General features: G+C 44.0%; 1 protein-coding gene across 1 annotated transcript in view; it reads left to right on the top strand.

Moving 5' to 3' along the window:
* LOC128303064 (uncharacterized) overlaps nucleotides 1-19,432 on the top strand; it is a 123,580-nt gene that overhangs the window by 79,551 nt on the left and 24,597 nt on the right. Inside the window, exon 3 of the mRNA XM_053039918.1 lies at nucleotides 7,430-7,521. Within this exon, the coding sequence (XP_052895878.1) occupies nucleotides 7,430-7,521 (92 nt within the window). The remainder of the gene's footprint in view (nucleotides 1-7,429; nucleotides 7,522-19,432) is intronic.

Genomic DNA, 19,432 nt, shown 5'->3' with positions numbered 1-19,432 from the left:
TAGAAGTGCCCATATGTTTTTGGAAGAAATTATCGAAAATAATAAATAAAAATGAAACAATGAAACAAAAACTTAGAACATGAAAAAAAAATAACAAAAACATAAAAAAGTGAAAAAAACATATAAAATAAATTAATAAAGCAAAGCATCAGTCGTAAAAAAGAAAGAAAAATATGGATGGTTATACAGTTTGCATTAAAAGAAGGAAAACAAATAAAACTTGAACTACTACAATCAGTACAAAACCCGTTCCAGGCACATTCTAACCGCGCTTATGTTTTACGATCATGTTTACTGTTCATGTTGTTATCCCATTTTATTCTTCATTTATCTGTTTTTGTATCCCCTCCCGCAGCACCGCACCACTTCCCACCCCTTCATTTACTCACTCGGGCGAGCATAAGTTTTAAACGCTCCATAAACGCCCGCGTCATATCTGTGGCATGCAAAATGGGTCGTAATAAATGGCCACAAAAAAATAAAACAACAACTGGACTGGATTCATCCGCTAGCCAGTTGGAAAAGTCTTCGGGAAGAAAGGAACAAACGCGGTTCTCGCCTATACTCACCGATCGTCTAGCAGTAAAAGGCTGCTGCTGTTGTTGGCTGTCAATAAAAACCCGCTAATTGTGGTGGCAAAACATTCGCCCGGGTTTGGCTGGGCGCGAGGAACCCCTGGAGGGCGGGGAGCAGGGCGAGGACTCGAGGACCGTAGACACCCGTAAAATTCCATTTCATGGCTCGTTTTCATGTACTAGAAATAATTCCAAACTTTTCTCCCCGTACCCCGTGTGTGGCGGGTCCTGGCGTGGTGGTTTCGGTTGTCGGAGCACCATTTCATCAGGGTAATGCATGTGCGCGTAGTGGATAATAAGCCGGTTGACGACTTTGGCTGGAGGTAGCCTATCAGTAGCTAATTTTATAGCCAGCCAATGTCGGATGGTGGCGGAAGGGCACACCATACGGTGGTTGAACAATTTTGCATTCCGTGCCAAAGCGAGCTGCGTTTCGTGCTCCGATGTGTGGCCATATGGCTTAGGGATGGCACAGTTTGGGATTTTATTCACCCAGCATTCGTGCATCCATTTATCGGATGAATTCACCAGGCTTGGGTCGTGGTTCGTAATCTTTGCTTTCCGAAAAGCATTTCCTTCTTCGAAGCGAAGGCCAAAAGCATCCGTCAATCGTGTCACGATTCTTTCGTAAACTAGCAGTACGTTGTGATGGTGCCCCCAAAAGTGCACGTACGTAGGCCGAATTCATAACGCACATCATCACCCTTTTTTACCCCCCCGGGGGTTTGGTTTTGGATTTTATTCCACAGAAAACAACCGGAACCCAAATCTTGAGGGTGTTGGAGGTCGCCACAGGGCAGACGGGCGAACAATCCGGCAGCAGGCATTTTTCAATCAATCTTCATTCACTCTACTTTCGAATTCAGCGTACCGATCGTATCGTAAAGTGAGTGAGCGTTGCTACCAGCGTTCGAATTGCAAAATTGCGAGAGTTTGCTGTAATTGTGTGTAAGTTAGTTTCAATTTAGAATTCATTGCAACCCTCTGACACATTTAACGTTTGCCATACGGCGAACGGCCAATCAGGTCCCAGATTGCCGAGGGTTTGCGGAGCGCTTGGTGTTTAATTTACCATACGCGCACGCCAGTTCGTTCTTCCGTCTCATCCGGATCTTGGTAGTAGGGGGCAAAGAGTAGGAACTACAGCGAAAAGAAACAAAAAGACAAACCAACAGTAAACAGTAAAGCCTGTAAATCGACGACTTTTGTAGCGGCGCGTGAGAGATTTACAAGTCTAATGCCATCCGTGTCGCCATCCCGCACGAGCTTCCGCACATCGGAACGTTTCGATACAATTGTCACAAGCCGTTCTGTTCGGGGCTTTCTTCGCCTTTGTAACCCCATTAGAACGTGGGTTCGGTGAAATAATGGATCGAATAATAATTTCTCTCCGTGCACTTTACGGATTCCGCGGTCGGACAAGGGGTTGATGCCAAGAGAGCATCGCGTTTGATTTCGAAACGGCGATTTGTTAGTTCGGTAGGCTTGCTGACAGGATAAACGGACTCTCGGCGCTCCGTTCTCTGTTTCGCTTCCCCCTTTTACGGATGGTATTATTTATTCCGCTCAAGTGTGTATATTTTACGATTATGGGAATTAGAAATAGTAAATTCTGGTCCCCCTCCCCCCCAACCTCTAACCCCTTTTTTGCCGTGTGTTACATTGTTTTGGGTTGTTTTCCTTCTGGCTGTTTTCCTACGGCTGCTCGCTAGGTCCGGTTTTGGTCCGGTGGTTAACGGATGGGTTCCGAATCCAATCTACAAATTCCCGCCAACACTGACACCATACGCGTCTTTTGTACGGGTGAATGTGTGTGTGCCATGGCGAGGACGATGTGTTACCACTCTGAAATGTATAACGTGCGAGGACCTTGCGACATTCTAAGTCCTCGCCGTCATTGCCATCCAAACCCGGGGGGGCTTTTTGCGGAATTGCATACAGAACCATCGTTGGTCTTGGTGAGGGAATTGTAAACGTTTTGTGTTGGAGAACTGTTGAAGAATAAGTTCGTGTACTTGTATCAGAATTTTAAGATGAATTTTGGAACTCTTAAAAACTGAGCTTATTTATACAAAATTATTTCAAGTCAGACTTCTTTTCTATATAAAATCATAAATAGCATGTGGTAAAGTTAAACCTACAGGTGTTAAATCGAAATAGAATATTTGTAAATCCATATGTTGCACACTCAACTTTCATCTCTGTCGGTTGCATATTACAATGAATTTATCCTTAATAGAACCGAAGATCGTTACACTCATCGAAAACGAGCACCGTAGGGGTTTAGTTCCCATGTGCTGTGCTCACCGGGGAATAAAGTGCATGCTTTGCCATACAAATCGCGCCACACTCATACGTGACATTAAAGAGCGTTTTGTTTGAAATAAAGTCTGTCTTTAAAAGAGCGACTCCCCGCAAAGCTACACCCCCATATGCGGGGGTACAATAATGCTAAATGGAAGAAAGTAGAAAAAATGGTCTATTGTATCCTTTCCACTGTTCGCGAAAGATGTCCTCGGTACGGTCTTTCCAGCGCGAATAGAACCACCAGTAACGGTTACCATTCTGCTTTTAAGCCATGTGGCACAACCGGCTAAGCCACAACCGGTGTGGGTGGAATTTATATTTCCGGACTCCCGGTTCCCTCCCAGTCGGGTCGGTGTGAGCATGTGTGTGTGTGTGTGTGGCCGGATGCAATCGTTCGTGCAGTTGTTATTTTTTGCTGTTGCTTGGCTTGAGCCTTGGCCTGTAGTTGGCCAGGAGCGTATAAGCTTCTCGCTAGCATATGTTGCGAACTTGTTGGCCATTATGTGCAAAAGCAATCGGTCCACATTTCGGGTGTGCCCCGATGGTTGATCTGGAGGCTTGCTTTTAATAAGAAAATATACAGCGCACCTAATTCGGGACGATAAATACTGTTTTGTGGACGGTGGTGGATGCTAATGAGTGTGTTATACTTTTTTTAACCTCTGCATGTTCTTAATGACCAGCTACTTAGAAGGTTATTTGTAAATTGTTGTAAAAAGAGTGAAAATTTTATAACACTTAAAGTGACTAACAAATAACTCATATCATCATCAAATATCTCTTCCAATAGCAAAAGCACTTGTTTAATTCCACAAAGAAAATAGCAAGAAAATGACCAACGCGACCGACTCCGTGTACGTTTCGTGACCGAAAGTGGCCGCCATATTTCACGCCTTAACTAAACTGGTCCCCCCAAAACACTGTGTGGCCTTACGAATACTATCTTCAGTGCACCGTTGTCCGACCAGACCCCGGGTGCCCTCCGACAGCTTTGGGTGCTAATGTTGTGTAAACATGCTCTCGCGCTAATAGGAGGCAAGCCATTTCATTTGTCGTTTTTAATTCGCTCCGGTTACGGATACGGTTCGCTTTGTGACGACAGCCCAGGGCTAGGGGAAAAGGCACAGGGCGAGAAGGAAAGATCCCACGAAGAAAAAAAAAACAATCTCTCTTGGTTTTGGTTACAAAAAGCTTACAACAAAGTAACGAAAATAAAAAAAAAAAACAAGTAGTGTGACACGAAGTGTGGAAAGAAAATTTTACACCGACAAGAATTTAGCACGCGAAAATCAACACACCGTGCTTCGGGTTTCTCCTGCTTTGTGTCCCGTGGCTCGCTCTGTGCTTCGCTCATTATGAAATAATAATAAGTTTTTCCCGGCTAATTTGTAATGTTTTGTTCGACGTTTACCTTCTTTCGCTACTGTTTGAAGCGAGTGGAAGGAGACGCTTCTTTTCGTTTCTTGAGAGCAGAAAGACATTGACACTCTTGGCAGTAAGGGATGGAAAGAACAAACAAGGTAATAGGGTTTTTGGTCAAAGTAGCGACTGAAACACCAGATGAAGTACCAGATGGCCGTGCTGGAGATTAAAAGACAGTTATTCAGTTAGAAAAAGAAGCAAAAAAAAACCTCAGCAACCTGACAGGATAAAGCCACTACCCACAACCCTTGCAACGACTAGACGGCAGAGACAGAAAGAAATAAAAGCCCGAAAGTATGTCCTGCTCTGGTCCCCTTAGCCACGGTGAGCAAAGTCCCAGGGCTAGCAGAAGTTTCGACATCTTTAAAACCACACCTTACCATAATGTCCCAACCAACGATTCGGCCCATTCTGTTCGGTGTCGATGCATTAAAAATGTATGTCCACCGGGTTTGGAAGGCACTCGAAAGCCAGGCAGCTCGATTGCTTTTGGTGTGACTCTCGGTGGGACCATCAATTTGTCATCTTTCGGTTGCGCGCGAACGTTTCGCGGCCAATCGGATGAAATGTGCCCGTAGGGATGCGTCCGGGAAGAGCGGGATGGGCATGGGTGGACAGCGGAACGCCGTGCAACGCTGTTCAAACATGACCCCAGCGGTGGTGAGATTTTCCTGTGGGCGTCCGGTGGCATTGTAACGCGGGTTTAAACTGGTTACACCCGCCACGGAAACGGTTTGTCGGTTTTTGTTAAGTTTTTCTTGTAAGTTGTGTCTTTTTTTTCAATTCTTGTTTTTTTTTCGTCTTGCCGAAAACTTTGCCCAACAAACTCTTTCCAGCTTTTCCGGTACATTTCCCGGTGCTCCAAGTGGTCGTTTAAATTGTGCTCATTTAACCTCAAAAATTTGGTGCATTTTTCTCCCTGCTGTGGTCCAACTCGGAAGTTTCGTTACATTCCGTATTGCTGGAAGTTGGGTGCTTGGATGAAGTTTACGCTTTGCATTCGCTCAACAGCTTCCGACGTTGGGCGAGAGTTGAGCAATCCGACGACAAAGTTTTATCGTTCACCGTCGTTTGCCGGGCGTCTGTCACAACAATTACAGCATCAACTACAACTGTTTGTGATTGTCGGCGTATTGGCATATCGCTTTGTGTACGGTTAGAGAGTAGGAAGGCGCAGGTAGGGCTTGGGATGGTTTTGCTAGTTTTTGGGATGACTTTTCTGTCAGTCTTGGCACGTGCTGGAAGAGACAGCGAAATTGATCCTTTCAATTATGTTCCGTCGAGCAGAAATTCAGGGAAGTGCACTCAATACGGAAACGTATGTAAATGAATGTTGTTAAAGAGTACGGACTTTATTAATTGAAGTTTATAAAAATAATTAAATTTAACTGTCAACAAGTGAAAAAGTGAAAGATATAATAGTTTTTATTAGTTTATTTATATATTTTATAATAATCAATAAGTCAATCAAAATTGGTTAGTTTTCTCGACAGATTTATCTACTTTTGTTCTAATTTTTATCGCTCAATAGTATGTACCATATGCTCAATTGGCGTACAAGTTCCAGATCATTATTGTCCTTCTCAATGATCTCAATGTCGTTCCCTCATTCCCTCAAATGGTCTCACCATCCGTCTACGCGTTCGAGTGCAGGGAACGTTTCCACTCATTTACATAGCTATCAGTTAACATCGGTGAGAAAGAAAGTCCATACCGTCAGTTCCTGGCTCCTGTTACTAGCTTCCTTTCAATCCTCCAGAGAACAAAGAACCTCGCACGACATCATAATCAATTAGGAGGTCTTTCGGTGCAGGAAAGATTGGCATCGATTACGGCACAGCACCGACTCGTGGCAGTTGAGTGTTGACATAGTGACACGGGTTGACATACAGGTGCTTAGCTGCGTCGTTTGCTGCAACGCGCCCGTAAATAGGTTACGGCAGCATGTGGCCACGTGGGCCCAAACCCATCAATCACCTTCAAGCGGCGTTACGGTCGGTGGAGAAAATGTGAAAGCTCATAAGGAAATGAAAACGAAGTGTTAAAATAAAATTATGTTATTGATAAAGCGGATTAAGATTGTTCCTGTTTTCGCGTTTCCAGTGTAAGTTCTTCTTGTACCGTGTTGGCGTAACGCGATTGGTTTGTGGTGTTGTATCTTGAAAAACCATCTCAGGAAAGGCAAACGACCGGAAACATTCCACTACGGAAAGGCAGGAAGGAAATTTGTTAACGAACCGAGGATTAGCCTCGTTAGCGTAAGGAGAGAACGGCAAGAGCGGAGGTGCAATTACTTCAAGCTCGCGCGTTTGTACGCTGATACGCGAAAAGAAATCGTTGGCCGTTCAGTTTAGTTCGCTTTTCTTCTCGATTGGGCAGCGATTGCTTTGGGCAGGGTTGAAACTAACTAGTTCACCGGTTGGTTTGGCGTCAGGGCCGGAAACATATTTCGCTTTATCGCTTCCCCATTATCACTGACGCGTTCTAGACGCCCGCGCTGCTTGGGAAAGTGTGCCATTTGCTAAGTGTGAGCTAATTTACAGGTACAGGTTACGCATGGACACGTGTTTTGGTAGAGTGTAGGGTGTATACAATGGGTTGAAGTTGTGTGATATGTTGTCATTCGTTTCCTATTTTGGTATTGGGGTGGTTTTTTTTGTTCGGTCAGTTCACAGTGATACATCATTTGCAATCTGAAAAAAGGTGTCGGATGAAGCAGGAAATATGATTGTATCATGCAAATAAGGTGAAATTAATTGATTACCGCCGCAATTGAAGAAGGTTATTAGTTTTTTGGCGGGTGGTGATTGTTTGCTGGTAATGTTTGTACAGTTTGATGGAAAATTGTGTTAAAAAGGAGTAAAATGTAAGGATTTAAATTGCGATTTCCTTAAACAAAACTAATGTTCTTTTCATATAATAACACTCACTCTACAGTGAAAAATTTACACAAAAAAAACACATAGAAATATTTCTCACAAATGTAGTACCGATTGTTACCGTCAAAATCGAGATGCTATACACAAATAATAAATTACCCTTAAAGCATTGCAATGGCATTATTTAAGTTCCTTCCTAACCAGAGCTCTTTTCTCGATCCACTATCGGGATGCATTCCTTTTCAGATGGTGAACCGATCAAACTTCCGGATAATTTGGAGAGTTTACCCCGGGCAGACCATTTCCCAACCCAACGACACCGGTGGAATACCAATGAGGTGAGTAACTAAAGACAAACGTAGCAATGGGTGTGTGTTTTTTCTTTTCCCTCTCTCGTTACTTCTTCTGCACAGATCTTATCGACCCCGGGGTTTTCGGGGCAAAGAGATTCTCTGTCAACTAAAAATCTTGTGTTTATTGTTTTGTGAGATTTGGTTTCGGTACATGTAGCGCTTATCTTAATACTTTCTTCATCAAAGTTGGCATTGGAAGAATTGAATATGTTTTTAAAGTGTATTTTACATACAAAATAGGGAAGTTACTACTGTTACCCGAATTGTCTCGAGTAAAATCGTACAAAACGAAGCTCGAGCACAAGTTTGTAGTTCACACAAAATTCTATCAACCAACCTCAACCCATCGCCAGTAAACAAGTTTTGTTGCTTTCCTTTTCCATTTTCCACACTGTTTACCTTGTCTGGCCACAGCCGCCGCGTCGTGTGGTCGATAAAGCGGTGGCCAGGAGATGTTTAATATTTTCGATTGAATTGTTTTATACACACTTGCTTTATTGGATTACACCGGTCCCAACCCCTTGGCGTTTTGTGGACTGTGCACCGAAACAAAACAACAACGAAAAGGAAGCAAAACCCGGTTTGGCCGTGATCGGCATTATTTAGCCCATGCTTGCATCAGTTGTGCTTTTGAAGACTCGTGCAAAATAATGTACAAATAAAGAAAGCAAAACACCCCCGACATCTTCTCACACTGAACTGGTTACTGTTTGGAACGAAAATTGGAACTGTTAACTTTGTATCCTTTTGCTTTTTTCGGGTGTGTGTCCCTGAATTCTCACCCGCCCTTCTGGCTTGTTATTATTTTTGCCTATTTTTGTTCAATGATTTCGCTTATGTTCACGTACTTGATTTCTTGGATTGTTGTACGACGTCAGCATAAGTGACAGGCAGACCGGAGGGCACAGTTGAGGTTCTACCTTGTACGGTCCAACTGGTAATGGGTTGTGTGGAGCAGAAAACTTCTGACGTCTTGCTGGTACAGTTCAGCGTCCCGACAATGTAGTTTGCACCGAAAACACACGCTGGCACAGAGACAGTGAGATTTGCACGTGGAATCGAAAGCATTCACAGCGTAACCATGCAACGCCACACGATTCGATCGAAGTGCACAGCGACAGTAACGAACGCAATAATAGTGAATACAAGTTATAAATTCTTGATCTCTGCAAATCTTAATTTTGAATAATTATTAAGGGTATTATCGCAAAACACCATATTGTATTACTCTAAAATGCATACAATCCGAATTTTAATATGCATCTTATTATTGAGTATTTTAAAACTACTTCGTTTTGCCAGATTATTTGTTTTAAACTAACTCCAAACTCTAATAATTTTCCCCGAGAAAATCATCACTTTATTACTATTGCATATTTGTGATAAGTATACATATTCTATTCGTCATTGTATTTGCAACAAATGTACGAAACGACAGAAAGTGTGACCCATTGTATGCAGGTTTATAGATGAGTAGAAGGAAGCAACCGGCCCACCAAAAACCGGCACCGGCACTGTTCGTGCCAGTGAAAATATGCTCCAATGGTTGCATTCATTGTCCCATCGGAAGGCCGGAGAGGTAGGCCGAAGTAAATAGCCTCCGGGGGTCGTTTGGTGTTTCGCGGTCGGGTGGAAAATCACCCACCCGTCCATTCGCCACCCCATCGCACCCACCATGGAGAACTCTTAGCGTGAAGTGGGTTGTTGATTTTATATCCGGGGAGCGAACTACGTACGGTTCGCCCACTCAGTCGTACACAACAACACACCAGCACGGGGCAGTGCATGGCTAAGGAAAAAAAGTGCGAGAAACATAAACGAAACCTCAAAATTTGAAACCCATCCCACCGTGTCCCAGTAGGGGCGGAAGGATGGTGGAACAGCAGAAGGCAGCTTATTTGCGCGAACCGAGGCGGAAAATGTGTGTACGCGAGCAATAATAAACTCTTGCCAGAGGATTACTAGCCGACAGCTAGTACGGGGAAGTTGGGTTGACCGAGTAGCGAGGACATACCACCGGGCTGGGTGGAAGCGGGGACACGGACGCAGGTGGGTGGTTTTTGCCGACTGTTTAGACAGCACGTTGGACGTGCTCCGATAGACAATCCGGCCAATAAGTGTCCCCGTGTCCGGTAACGAGGTGTGCCGAGCCACCTACAATGAATGACCAGATAGTTTGCCACCATTCCGACGGGAGCATTCACTCACACCGCTTTCCGGTTCGGACCCGCCGTGCCGTCGGTGCGTTCGCACTTATGCAATGCGCCGGCACGCGAGTCAGCCAAGAACGTGGCCGGGCAGTAGGGCCGTGATCCGGGATCGTTCCCATGGGGGATGATGATGTGTGGTTTAATTTTGTGTCCATCGCACTTCGCACTGAAGCGGTGTACGGGTGCCTTCCGGGCTTCGGGAGAAGTTCCGTTGAGCTTCCGGTTTCCCGGTGGTGATAAAATTCATATTTTATAACCTCATTTAGGGCGGTGCGTTTCATTAGGTTTCGGCAAAAGGGTTTCTGGAAGGAATTTCCGTCCGTCATACAATTATGTTGTGATGTTTGGTCAGGTAGAGCTGTTTGAAAATGGGTTTATATGTCAGAATGCGAAAATATTTCTGAAATCTTACTGAATGTTACGATAATTCCAAGAAATTAAATGCATTTTATGCAAACTGTTGTGAATGAAATCCAAAAATGGCGATGTGTATAATCTACCAGACAACGTCATAAACGTCACACGGATGGAAGAATTTTTCATTTTACAGCGCTTGAATAAGAGATCAATGTTTGTCCCGTCGGATTGCTAACCGGAGCTGCTAGACCAACAAGAACAAAGGCCCAACCACAGTTGTACATTGTGTCAGACTTCCTTTGCTACATTTCTCTCCCTTCATAGTTTACTACCCATCGGATCGGTTCGATTTAGTGCCTTGCGATGGGAACAATAGGAAATCACTCGACCACGGCTTCCATGGTCCAGGGTCACCGTCAGAGTAAACCGTCGCTAGACAACGCTGGTGCCGGGGACAAAAGAGCAACGATAAATATTTTGTCTTTCCCAAGAGTCGTGCAAAACAGCAGCGAAAAAAGGCCGCCCTCTAGCGAAACGCCATAATAAACCGTCCATATTGTACTGGCGTACTGGTTCAGCCTCCCAAGACGGCGGCACCATCGGTTGCATCGGTGCATATGATTTTTACCACCAAATTCCCCACGGGGTAAGGACCACCCGGCTCGTACTTGCGCAACAGTCGTCGAGCCCGGTTTGCTAGCGGAACGGCTAGAAGTCGTTGAAAAATGTGGATCAGCTTCCGGGGAAAACCGAGGCGAAAGTTCCCATAACTCTCACTGTTGTTTGCATACGAGCTGGTGAAAGTTATTCGCCTTCCGTGTTCCGTGTGCCGTGTTGGCAAATGTGGCAAGACTCATCGATAGTGGTTCTAACGGTGGTAAAATTCCTTTGCGTGGAAACCACCAAAGCCAAACCGATAAACATAATCCCCGGTTGTGGGTTTGTTGAGGATGGGAGATGAAAGGTTTTCTTTTTTTGTTACCAAGATGGCTTTGAGCCAACAGTGCACTGGTAACGAGACACACATGACCTTCGAAATCAGACTGTTCGAGGGGTGGAAACATGGCCCTTGTTCGGTTTTGTAAGAATGTCGTTTGCAGCGTTGTCGATAGGTAGATGACGAAGTTGGTGATCCGATTTGAAGCTTTATAATCGCTGTAAACACTTACGAATCAATGCTTTCTCAACACGGATTAAGGAACAAGGGATGAAGTTTTCTTCGTTTAAGTATCCTTTCAAGTATAACGCTCTTAAAACTGTACTACAACTTTTATTATGTGGCCGAAAAAATTGAATCTTTGTTAAGGGTTGATCTTTCCAATTGAGATTCGATCCTCGATCTTCGGTGTATTGGACCGTATATTGCAATGCGTATATGATCATCATGATGTCAAATGAGTTTATTATAATTATGAAAAAATTTTTTAATGATTTATTTAGATATTTTTATCTAAATTTGTTGAAAATAAACCACTCTATATTATACTTTTTTACTCAATTTTGGCTCCTTAGTTTGTAAACCCTTTTTAGTCAAACGATAATCATCGGACTACAACATGACTGTTCATTCTCATTTTTCCATGCGTTAGGAATAACGTATTAATTTGGCCAAAGTAGCAGCGCCACTAAACACCTTTGCTAATTAAAATTTACACACCATAAATAATGGTAACGGTGGACCAAATGTACGCGACACATCCGCGCACCTTTCCACACGGTGCACCGGACCCAACCACCGGGTGTTCGGTTCACTCGGTAAAGGTGCAGTTAATTTCGCACTTGAAGGCACTTACGAGACACCAGTTGAGCAATAGGAATGTGATTTTAATGACAGTTGCTCTGTCTGTTGGTGAGGAGTTCCTTTTTTTGTTGGTTCCGTTGCTCAGTCCCTGAAACGCGCTGGTCCATTTTATTAGGTGTGCTGATAGAGAGAGAGAGAGAAGGGAAGGAATTAGAGCGAAAGCAGCAGGGAAGTGGATAATCTCAACTCGACTAAATCCAGTTCGGACATTCAGGGGCAAAATGGTGTGAGAAGTTGTCCGGGGGGTTTTGTTATTTGTTGGGCCCGTCGTTTCCTTTCTGTCGAGGTAGCCAGCTCGAAATAAAAGCATTCACCCTATCGGAGTTACTTTTTCCCAAATTTTTCAATGGGGGAACGGTGCAGGAACAGTGGAACAGGTTGGGACCGTATGTTTAGATTGTTATGTGGCCGTTTCTTTGACCATTTAGATGGGTATGGGATAATGTAGCCCAACAGGACGAGATTGCATACCTGACGGTACATGCACGACAAGCAGCGAAACCTCAAGCCAAGTTATGAACTCGGGTTCCAGTGCGAAACATCCACTGTGGGTACGGTCTAACAGCTTACCCGCTCGGTGGCTTCTCGAGTCCAATTAGCTATGGTCCCAGGACTTTCATCATGATAAGCAGCCGCATCTATACAAAGCGCATAACTTTACGAGCGCCTGTACGCACGCAGCGAGAGTACGGCCTTTTAGCGTTCCGGGGGCAGCGAGAGCGTGTTCGTGTGGGGACAGGCACAGGGTTTACTTCACTCAGCAAAATGAGCCTCCGTCGTCGTGTTTAGCGCCAAGTGCATGTAACGTTAAATGATCTCATATTCATCAAATGATTCCCTGAAGAGAGGTGATGTTTCTTCGGCGACTAGACGTCAAGTGTGTCTGCGTGTGGTAGAGCACGATGCTTGCAGCAGGTTTACATCAGTGTCGTAGAACATCGCAGATTGAACATTTGTGTATTAACTTTGAAAACAGTAAGATGCTTGATGCAGTACAGCAATTACAGTATATCCAAAATAATATTAATTATCTGAAAGTGATGCGAAACCCCGAGTAAGTTACTATTTTTTCATTTTCAATTGAAAATCTCGACACTTTAAAAATGTTTTACGATATTATTTTTCTTTCTTAAAGTGTTGCTGAATTTTGTGACCGATTGTTCGGTGTTGCATGCTAGCCATCCACTACTGTATTTTGATTCTCAGTCGTCAGTAGCATCCTTCCAGTACCAATGTGCATCGACCGAAAGCCGATATGTGATAGTTAATGTTGCGCTTGGTTCAAGGATGGTGGGATTGTCGTAAAACCCACCAAAAGCACCGAATGGCATGAAGCGAAAACACACCTTCCGGTGGTAGTTTCGTTCGGTCGAGGCACAGTACAGACTCAGCGAGATAGCGAGACCACAGTGACGCGAATGGCATGCAAATGAACCGGAGCTGCCGGAGAAGGCGAGTAAGTCAACGTGTGCAGCAAGTGAACGTTTCCGGCCTTCGCGAATGTATGTCCAATTTGGATATGACGTGGGCCCATCCCGCGGTTGACGAGCGTACACCGTTTTGATGGAGATCTTATGTCCGTGGTGGAGAGTTGTTCAAGTAGTATGTGATGAAACGATGAGACTTGGCATGAAAGAGTACATAGAAGGAAAGAATAAGTAACATGAAAGAGAGATATGGAAGGAGAGAAAGAGAGATAAAGAGAAGTGGAAGAGAGAGAAAAATAAAAAAGATGAAACAAGATAAGGTAATCAACCATGCGCCTCCATTTTTTTGGGGGCTGTATGTATTTTGGGTGTATGATCACATAAAAAGGAAACACATTTCCCCGGCAAACGGGAGTACAGGTCGCGTGGTACGCTTCTTTGCTTACCCTTCCGTTATACCCCTGGCCACTACCGCCAAACCCTTCCGCCACCGCGCCATCGTGCCGTTTCGTGCCCGGCGGATGAAACGGAACGTGAAAGTTTAGTTCCGAATTAAGTTATTCTAATTTGATCGTAAAAATACACGAAATTGAAATGGTTTTTTCGTTCACTTTGGGCATAAAATTCGGAAAAATATGTGCGCAGCGGGCCGGTAGGCAGGCAGCAAACACAAACAAAACGCACTGCACGGAGCCGGGAGATATAAAAAGGAAGCTAATGTTGAAAGAGAAATCCATTCCTCATCGTAAGCGAATGGGCAGGAATGGGAGAGTGAAGCGAAAGCTGTTTGTATGCACGTATACAGAGTGTATGAGCAAAGTGGATATGATTTTGTGGTTTTTTCCACCGTAAGAGGTTTTCATGGCTAAACATACTTTTATTTCCAATACACCTTCTTCTTTGGGGCGAGGGTTTTTTGTTCAGTTCCGTCGCGTCTTTCCGGCACACCGGAAGCGCCACCAGAAAGGGTATGAAGTGGAAAATTGAATGACCACGTACTGTTTATGATAGTGCTAGACTTTGTGTGTGTGTGTGTGAGTTTTTCTTTTCCTTACGCCAGGCCAGAAAAAAGCGATGAGAAAACTCATGTTTAGCTGTGTGCTTCCAGAGTTCTAAACTCCCGGGCTGTTTCGTGGCCAGTTAAAGTTTTTCGTTTGATGCTGTTGAGTTTGTGGAATTTGTATTCCTTTTTGGAGCAAACCACCCGTTTGATCGGTGAATTGTCTTGTTTTTTTTAAGGCAAATTTCCCATTTTTTTCGTACAAGTTAGAGTTGGTGTTTTTTTTTTCGAACGTAAATAATTTAGTCCCCATGAGCAGTAGAAGCGAAACGAAAAATCTATTGGTGTGGTACAAAAGGGGAATAAAAAAAACAGCCATCGACAAAGATAGTTTGTTCGGTTGAGAATTTCAGACACACAAACAAAGGGTTCTGCAGCTAGATATGAGGAACGAGATAGGAACGGACAGTCTGGACACTGATGCGCCTGGTGCGCCTGTTGAAGAAAATCATCGTGTGCAGGATGAAAGCATTTCCCATACGATCAGATAAAAGGCCAACGAATGTGTACATCGGCCAGCGTCTTGACGATACAACACCATGCAGACGTCGAAAAAGCTCTTCAAAAAGGAAGGACACTGCCATACTTTGGCGCTCGTCCGTCGCTCGAAATGTGAGCGGAAAATATTAAACTGCACGATAGGAACAAAAAACTCCCTCACGAAGTGAACGGAAGCTCCATAAATTTGCACCAAACAAAAGGAAGGTTAATTTTATCTTCTCCTCACTTGTGAATGTCCTGTTCCATTTTTCTCGTACTCTGAGTGCTGAGCAAAGGGAAGTACTTCATACTTGTAACGGTTTTTTTTTTGTGGGGCCTCCCCTATAAACAAGCGATCGTGACTCTTACCCACGTAGAATGTTTTGAAGCGTACATTAAGTGATTTTTGGTTCAACTTCGTAAACACCCGAATGAATTATTGGTGTCTTTTTTTCTGTTGTTGATTCTCCTCTCTGACGCTTATCGGGACGCTTCTTTAAGATTCCGTTTTCGCTCGCTGTTCTTATGTTTTTTTTCCGATTCCAAAAACAAACTATCTTATCTCCGTGCTTGCCGTGTATTTCAGATGGACATTTATTTGCAATTTTAGCTGGCGTCGCTTGTTGTTGCGCGCGAGTTCCCATTTTGCTGCCAAACGAAATGGAAGAAATGTAGGGAGGCACAAAACGCAAACAAAAAAAAAACACGGGCATAACACTCTCTGCTTTCTTTGGCCGAGTGAGGTGAATTATGTCTTAATTTATGGTTCGCTGCTTGCCTGCTTCGCTTACCTCTTCCGCTGTGACAAACACGGTTCGGCGAGGGAGCAAACCGAGCCGTGCCTGCACTGACCTCGGACTCGGGGACAGCGATAGCGGCGGGAGCTCGATTTTTCCATCGGGCGATTTGTGTGGGCCACTACATAATGTGCCACTCGGAATGGGCCGATTTTTATGGACGACGTGAGGTGCTTTATTTGCTTCGTACGGTCTGGGAAAATGCAAACACAGACACACACACGCTCGCTCGGTTCTGAAATCGGATGTACTGGAACTTAGACCAGTCTGTCCAGTTATCGTCTGACCGCTCGATATAATGGAACGGCACCGTATCGCACCATAGCGTACGATGGTTATGTTCGGGACGATTCATTTCTGCTGTCATCAAGGCCATGGATCGAGCTCATGAGGCTCTGTGAAAAGAACTCCCCCCTCTCTCGCTGGGTGCATGGGCTGGGAGCGAAAAATAATCTCGGAAAATGGATATAAATACGGGGACACATTAAAATAAATTTCCCATAGCCGTGCACCGGGTTCCACGTAATATCAAAGGTTGTGGCACGGTTTTGCTGAACACGCCTTGTACATGATGTACAAGACGGATAAAGCAAGGCCAGTTTGCAAAGTGTCTTTGAGAAAACCCGGAACGAGTTCGGCATGGTACGAGCAGGATTGGCAGGATTAGAGAAAGGCGTGCTGAAGGTTTTGCGGTTGGTTTTGTAAAACTACTTGTACCGGAGTGTTACGTAGGTGTAGGTCATAATTGCCATCACTTTGGGACATTTAAAGGGATTAGCAATGGACAAGCATAAGCCTTTATATCTTGCTTCTTGGAATGATCTTTTGAGAAGGAGTTCATTTTCGCTTTACAACTTGTAAGCTAATCTTTCCCTGTGCATTGAGCGTTGTGTGGGTTTTGATTTCTCTGTTTGTCATTTCTGACAACTGGAGATACACAGTTGCATGACATACTATGTTCTTGCATGTTGTTGCTTAACGATTTTAAATAAAGAAAATGATTGTACATCCAAAGGACAAACAAACCTTTTAACATTACGCTTGAGCCATATCAGCCCGAAAGTATGCAATATTGACAACACTTATTCGTAAGTTATGCAATGTGTGTAACAAAGGACGTTTAATTCTCATTTCTTTACAGCTTGGTAATCATTAAGCATCATGAATAAGTTGATAAAATATTTTTTTTAAATGGTTCAACAACAACTTAAAAGATGGTCATACTTGCTAATTCAAAAAATGAAAAGTAAATTGGTTTTATCTAACTTCCTTCATAAAACGATTTAAATAAATACAAACTACGATAGTTATCACATTCTCTCGCAAGAACTCATTCTGCTAAGGACTTTTCCTCACTTGGAACGGCTAGAAAACAATGGATAAAGTGTTCAGGCGATGAACTCCGCACGGCGTACCCGAACGGTGTTGATAATGAACGTTTAATGAACACGAATCATTGTTTCGTAATAATTTATCGCTCACCGACTCATAATTGACCTCAATGGTCCGATGCAAAATTTATGAACTTTACGGCGCGTTCGCCAGGCTCCACAAGGTGGTGAAAAATGCCAAAAGGGCCCAACCAAGGATGTGTATCCGCACTTATCGGAAAATCTCTTCTAGCGTACCCGGGCGACTATCAAGGACTGTGCTATGCCAGTATCGTAACAGACTCCCCAGAACGGATCAGGCGTATAGTTAAAGGACCAACAAAACACACACACAAAAAAACACTCACACTGTGTTCTCCACGAGAACACCAAAGAGATGAATCAGAAAAAAAAATAAAACAATGTCCCCAGCAGGAACGGTGAGGCACTAAAACGGAACAGGATGCCGCCAGTTGGATGGAAAATTTACAACGTGCAAACCGGATGTGCAACTTGATTTTTATCAAAATTCTCATTATGTAATAAATAAAGTTTGCTCGTTCTCGGCACGATGTCCTCGCCAATGTTCCGGGCGGTATGGTGGCTGCTATCACGGGAACTTCACAGCAGGACCATGGAAATGAAGGGAGAAAAAAACGTAACACTCACACGCTTTGCTCATTCGCTCCGAACAGGGAGGGGGTTAGATTTGGCGACAAGATATGTCAGCGCCGTGGTAGCTTCCTTCCACCCGTGTGGAACAAGTGCATCCTACAGGTCAGTGGACTTGGCTTTGGTTCTGACTGTGTGTGGACGGACCCATCCTTCCGGGAATGAGCACTTTTTTGCTTTCCCATCTTTCCTTTTCGCCTGTCTCGTTGGCTGGTGCCGCTACTAGGCCAACGAGTAGGTACATTTTTGCACCCGGTCGCTTTATCTTGCACCGTGTACGGAGCGAAAAACATCCTCCAATTCGTGTCGGGTTTCATTTTCACGTCGTGGAGAATGTGTGTGTGTTTTTTTCGTGTTTCTTTCGGTTGAATGTGTGGCTGGCCTGTTCGGTAACGCACTCCGGCCCATTCCCAACGTATGAATATGTGTTGTTGAGAATTGGTTTTTGTTGTGATGTTTTTGGAATACATTTGTTCACAGTGCCTTGTTAGAAGATGGAATGGTGTTTTTTTTTGTCGCTGTGTGTTTTAGATGGCCTCTTTCCGACTGTCTTTGGTGTGGACTGGAGTACGTCACGAGAAGTCGGAAGGGAAGGGCTTAACGGAAGATGAAATTTATACGACTTGATGTCGTCACAGCAAGCAACAAACTTTCATGTGGCGAATAGAAATATTTTTATAGCAAAAAAATAATGGCATGGGTTGCTAGTTTTTGTATAGGAATTCTATGTATGGTTTCAGCTGTATGTGGCATTAGCAATACAGTAGATTGAATAACAAATTTAATAAGAAATATCAGCTATTTAAAAAATTGAAGTCGAAGAGATGAAATAGTTTGTTAAAAACAATATTATTTGCTGTTCTTTAAGCTACATCCTCACTAGGTCAAACTTTTTGATTTATTCTGGTTTTATTTATTGGTTTTATAATTAAAATTTCCCCAGATTTGTGTTTTTTTCAACTTTTCCTTAAAACCTCCATTGTTCGATCGTTCCAACAGCCCAAAATCTAACGAAAGCAGCACAATAATAAAGCACTCCTTCGCCCCTTACGCTTAAGATACAGCGTGGCCCATTAATTTATTAAGACATTCTGAAGCAAATCTGTTCTGACGGAAGTATTCGGCCGCGAATCACGATAAATGGTCATAAATTAGCGCCGATTAGCACGCGTTTCGGCCACTAACGCCACAACCAAAACTGGCGACCGAAATGCGGCACACAGATAGGTGAAAGGTGAAGGCATGCGTTCGAACATACAGACCGGGCACACACACCCACCCAAAGGCAACCGAACGAGGCGCCAAAGATGGAAAACTGGTAGCAAAACGGAAAACAGGAAAAATTAATCACCTCTCGACCGGTTTTTGGGGGGGTACGGGCGTATCGGAGATTGGTCGAATTTTCCGGCCGGTTCGCCCGTGGCGTTTGCCACTCGGAGCTACACATTCGATCAAGCTGAACCACCCCCTAGACACCCCCTGGAGGTGTTGTTTAAAGAAAAAGTTCTAGGAAAGTTAGGACCGTACACGGTTGAAGTGAAGTTATTTTTGATGGTTTGGTTCAGTCGTGTAGCCAAATGAGGCTCTTGCTTTGTGGCCCAAACCACAAAGCAATCTTTCCATCATGGCAGCGAGTGGAAAGGCATGGGCGACTTGCTCAAAAAGCAACACAACAACGCGTACAGAATGACCCGAACGCACGGCAGGAAGGCTTAGTGCAAT

Source organism: Anopheles moucheti, chromosome 3, assembly GCF_943734755.1.
Source record: "Anopheles moucheti chromosome 3, idAnoMoucSN_F20_07, whole genome shotgun sequence".
Taxonomy (NCBI): domain Eukaryota; kingdom Metazoa; phylum Arthropoda; class Insecta; order Diptera; family Culicidae; genus Anopheles; species Anopheles moucheti.
Note: the sequence above shows the minus strand (reverse complement) of the source record. Positions and strands in the feature narration are given on the sequence as shown.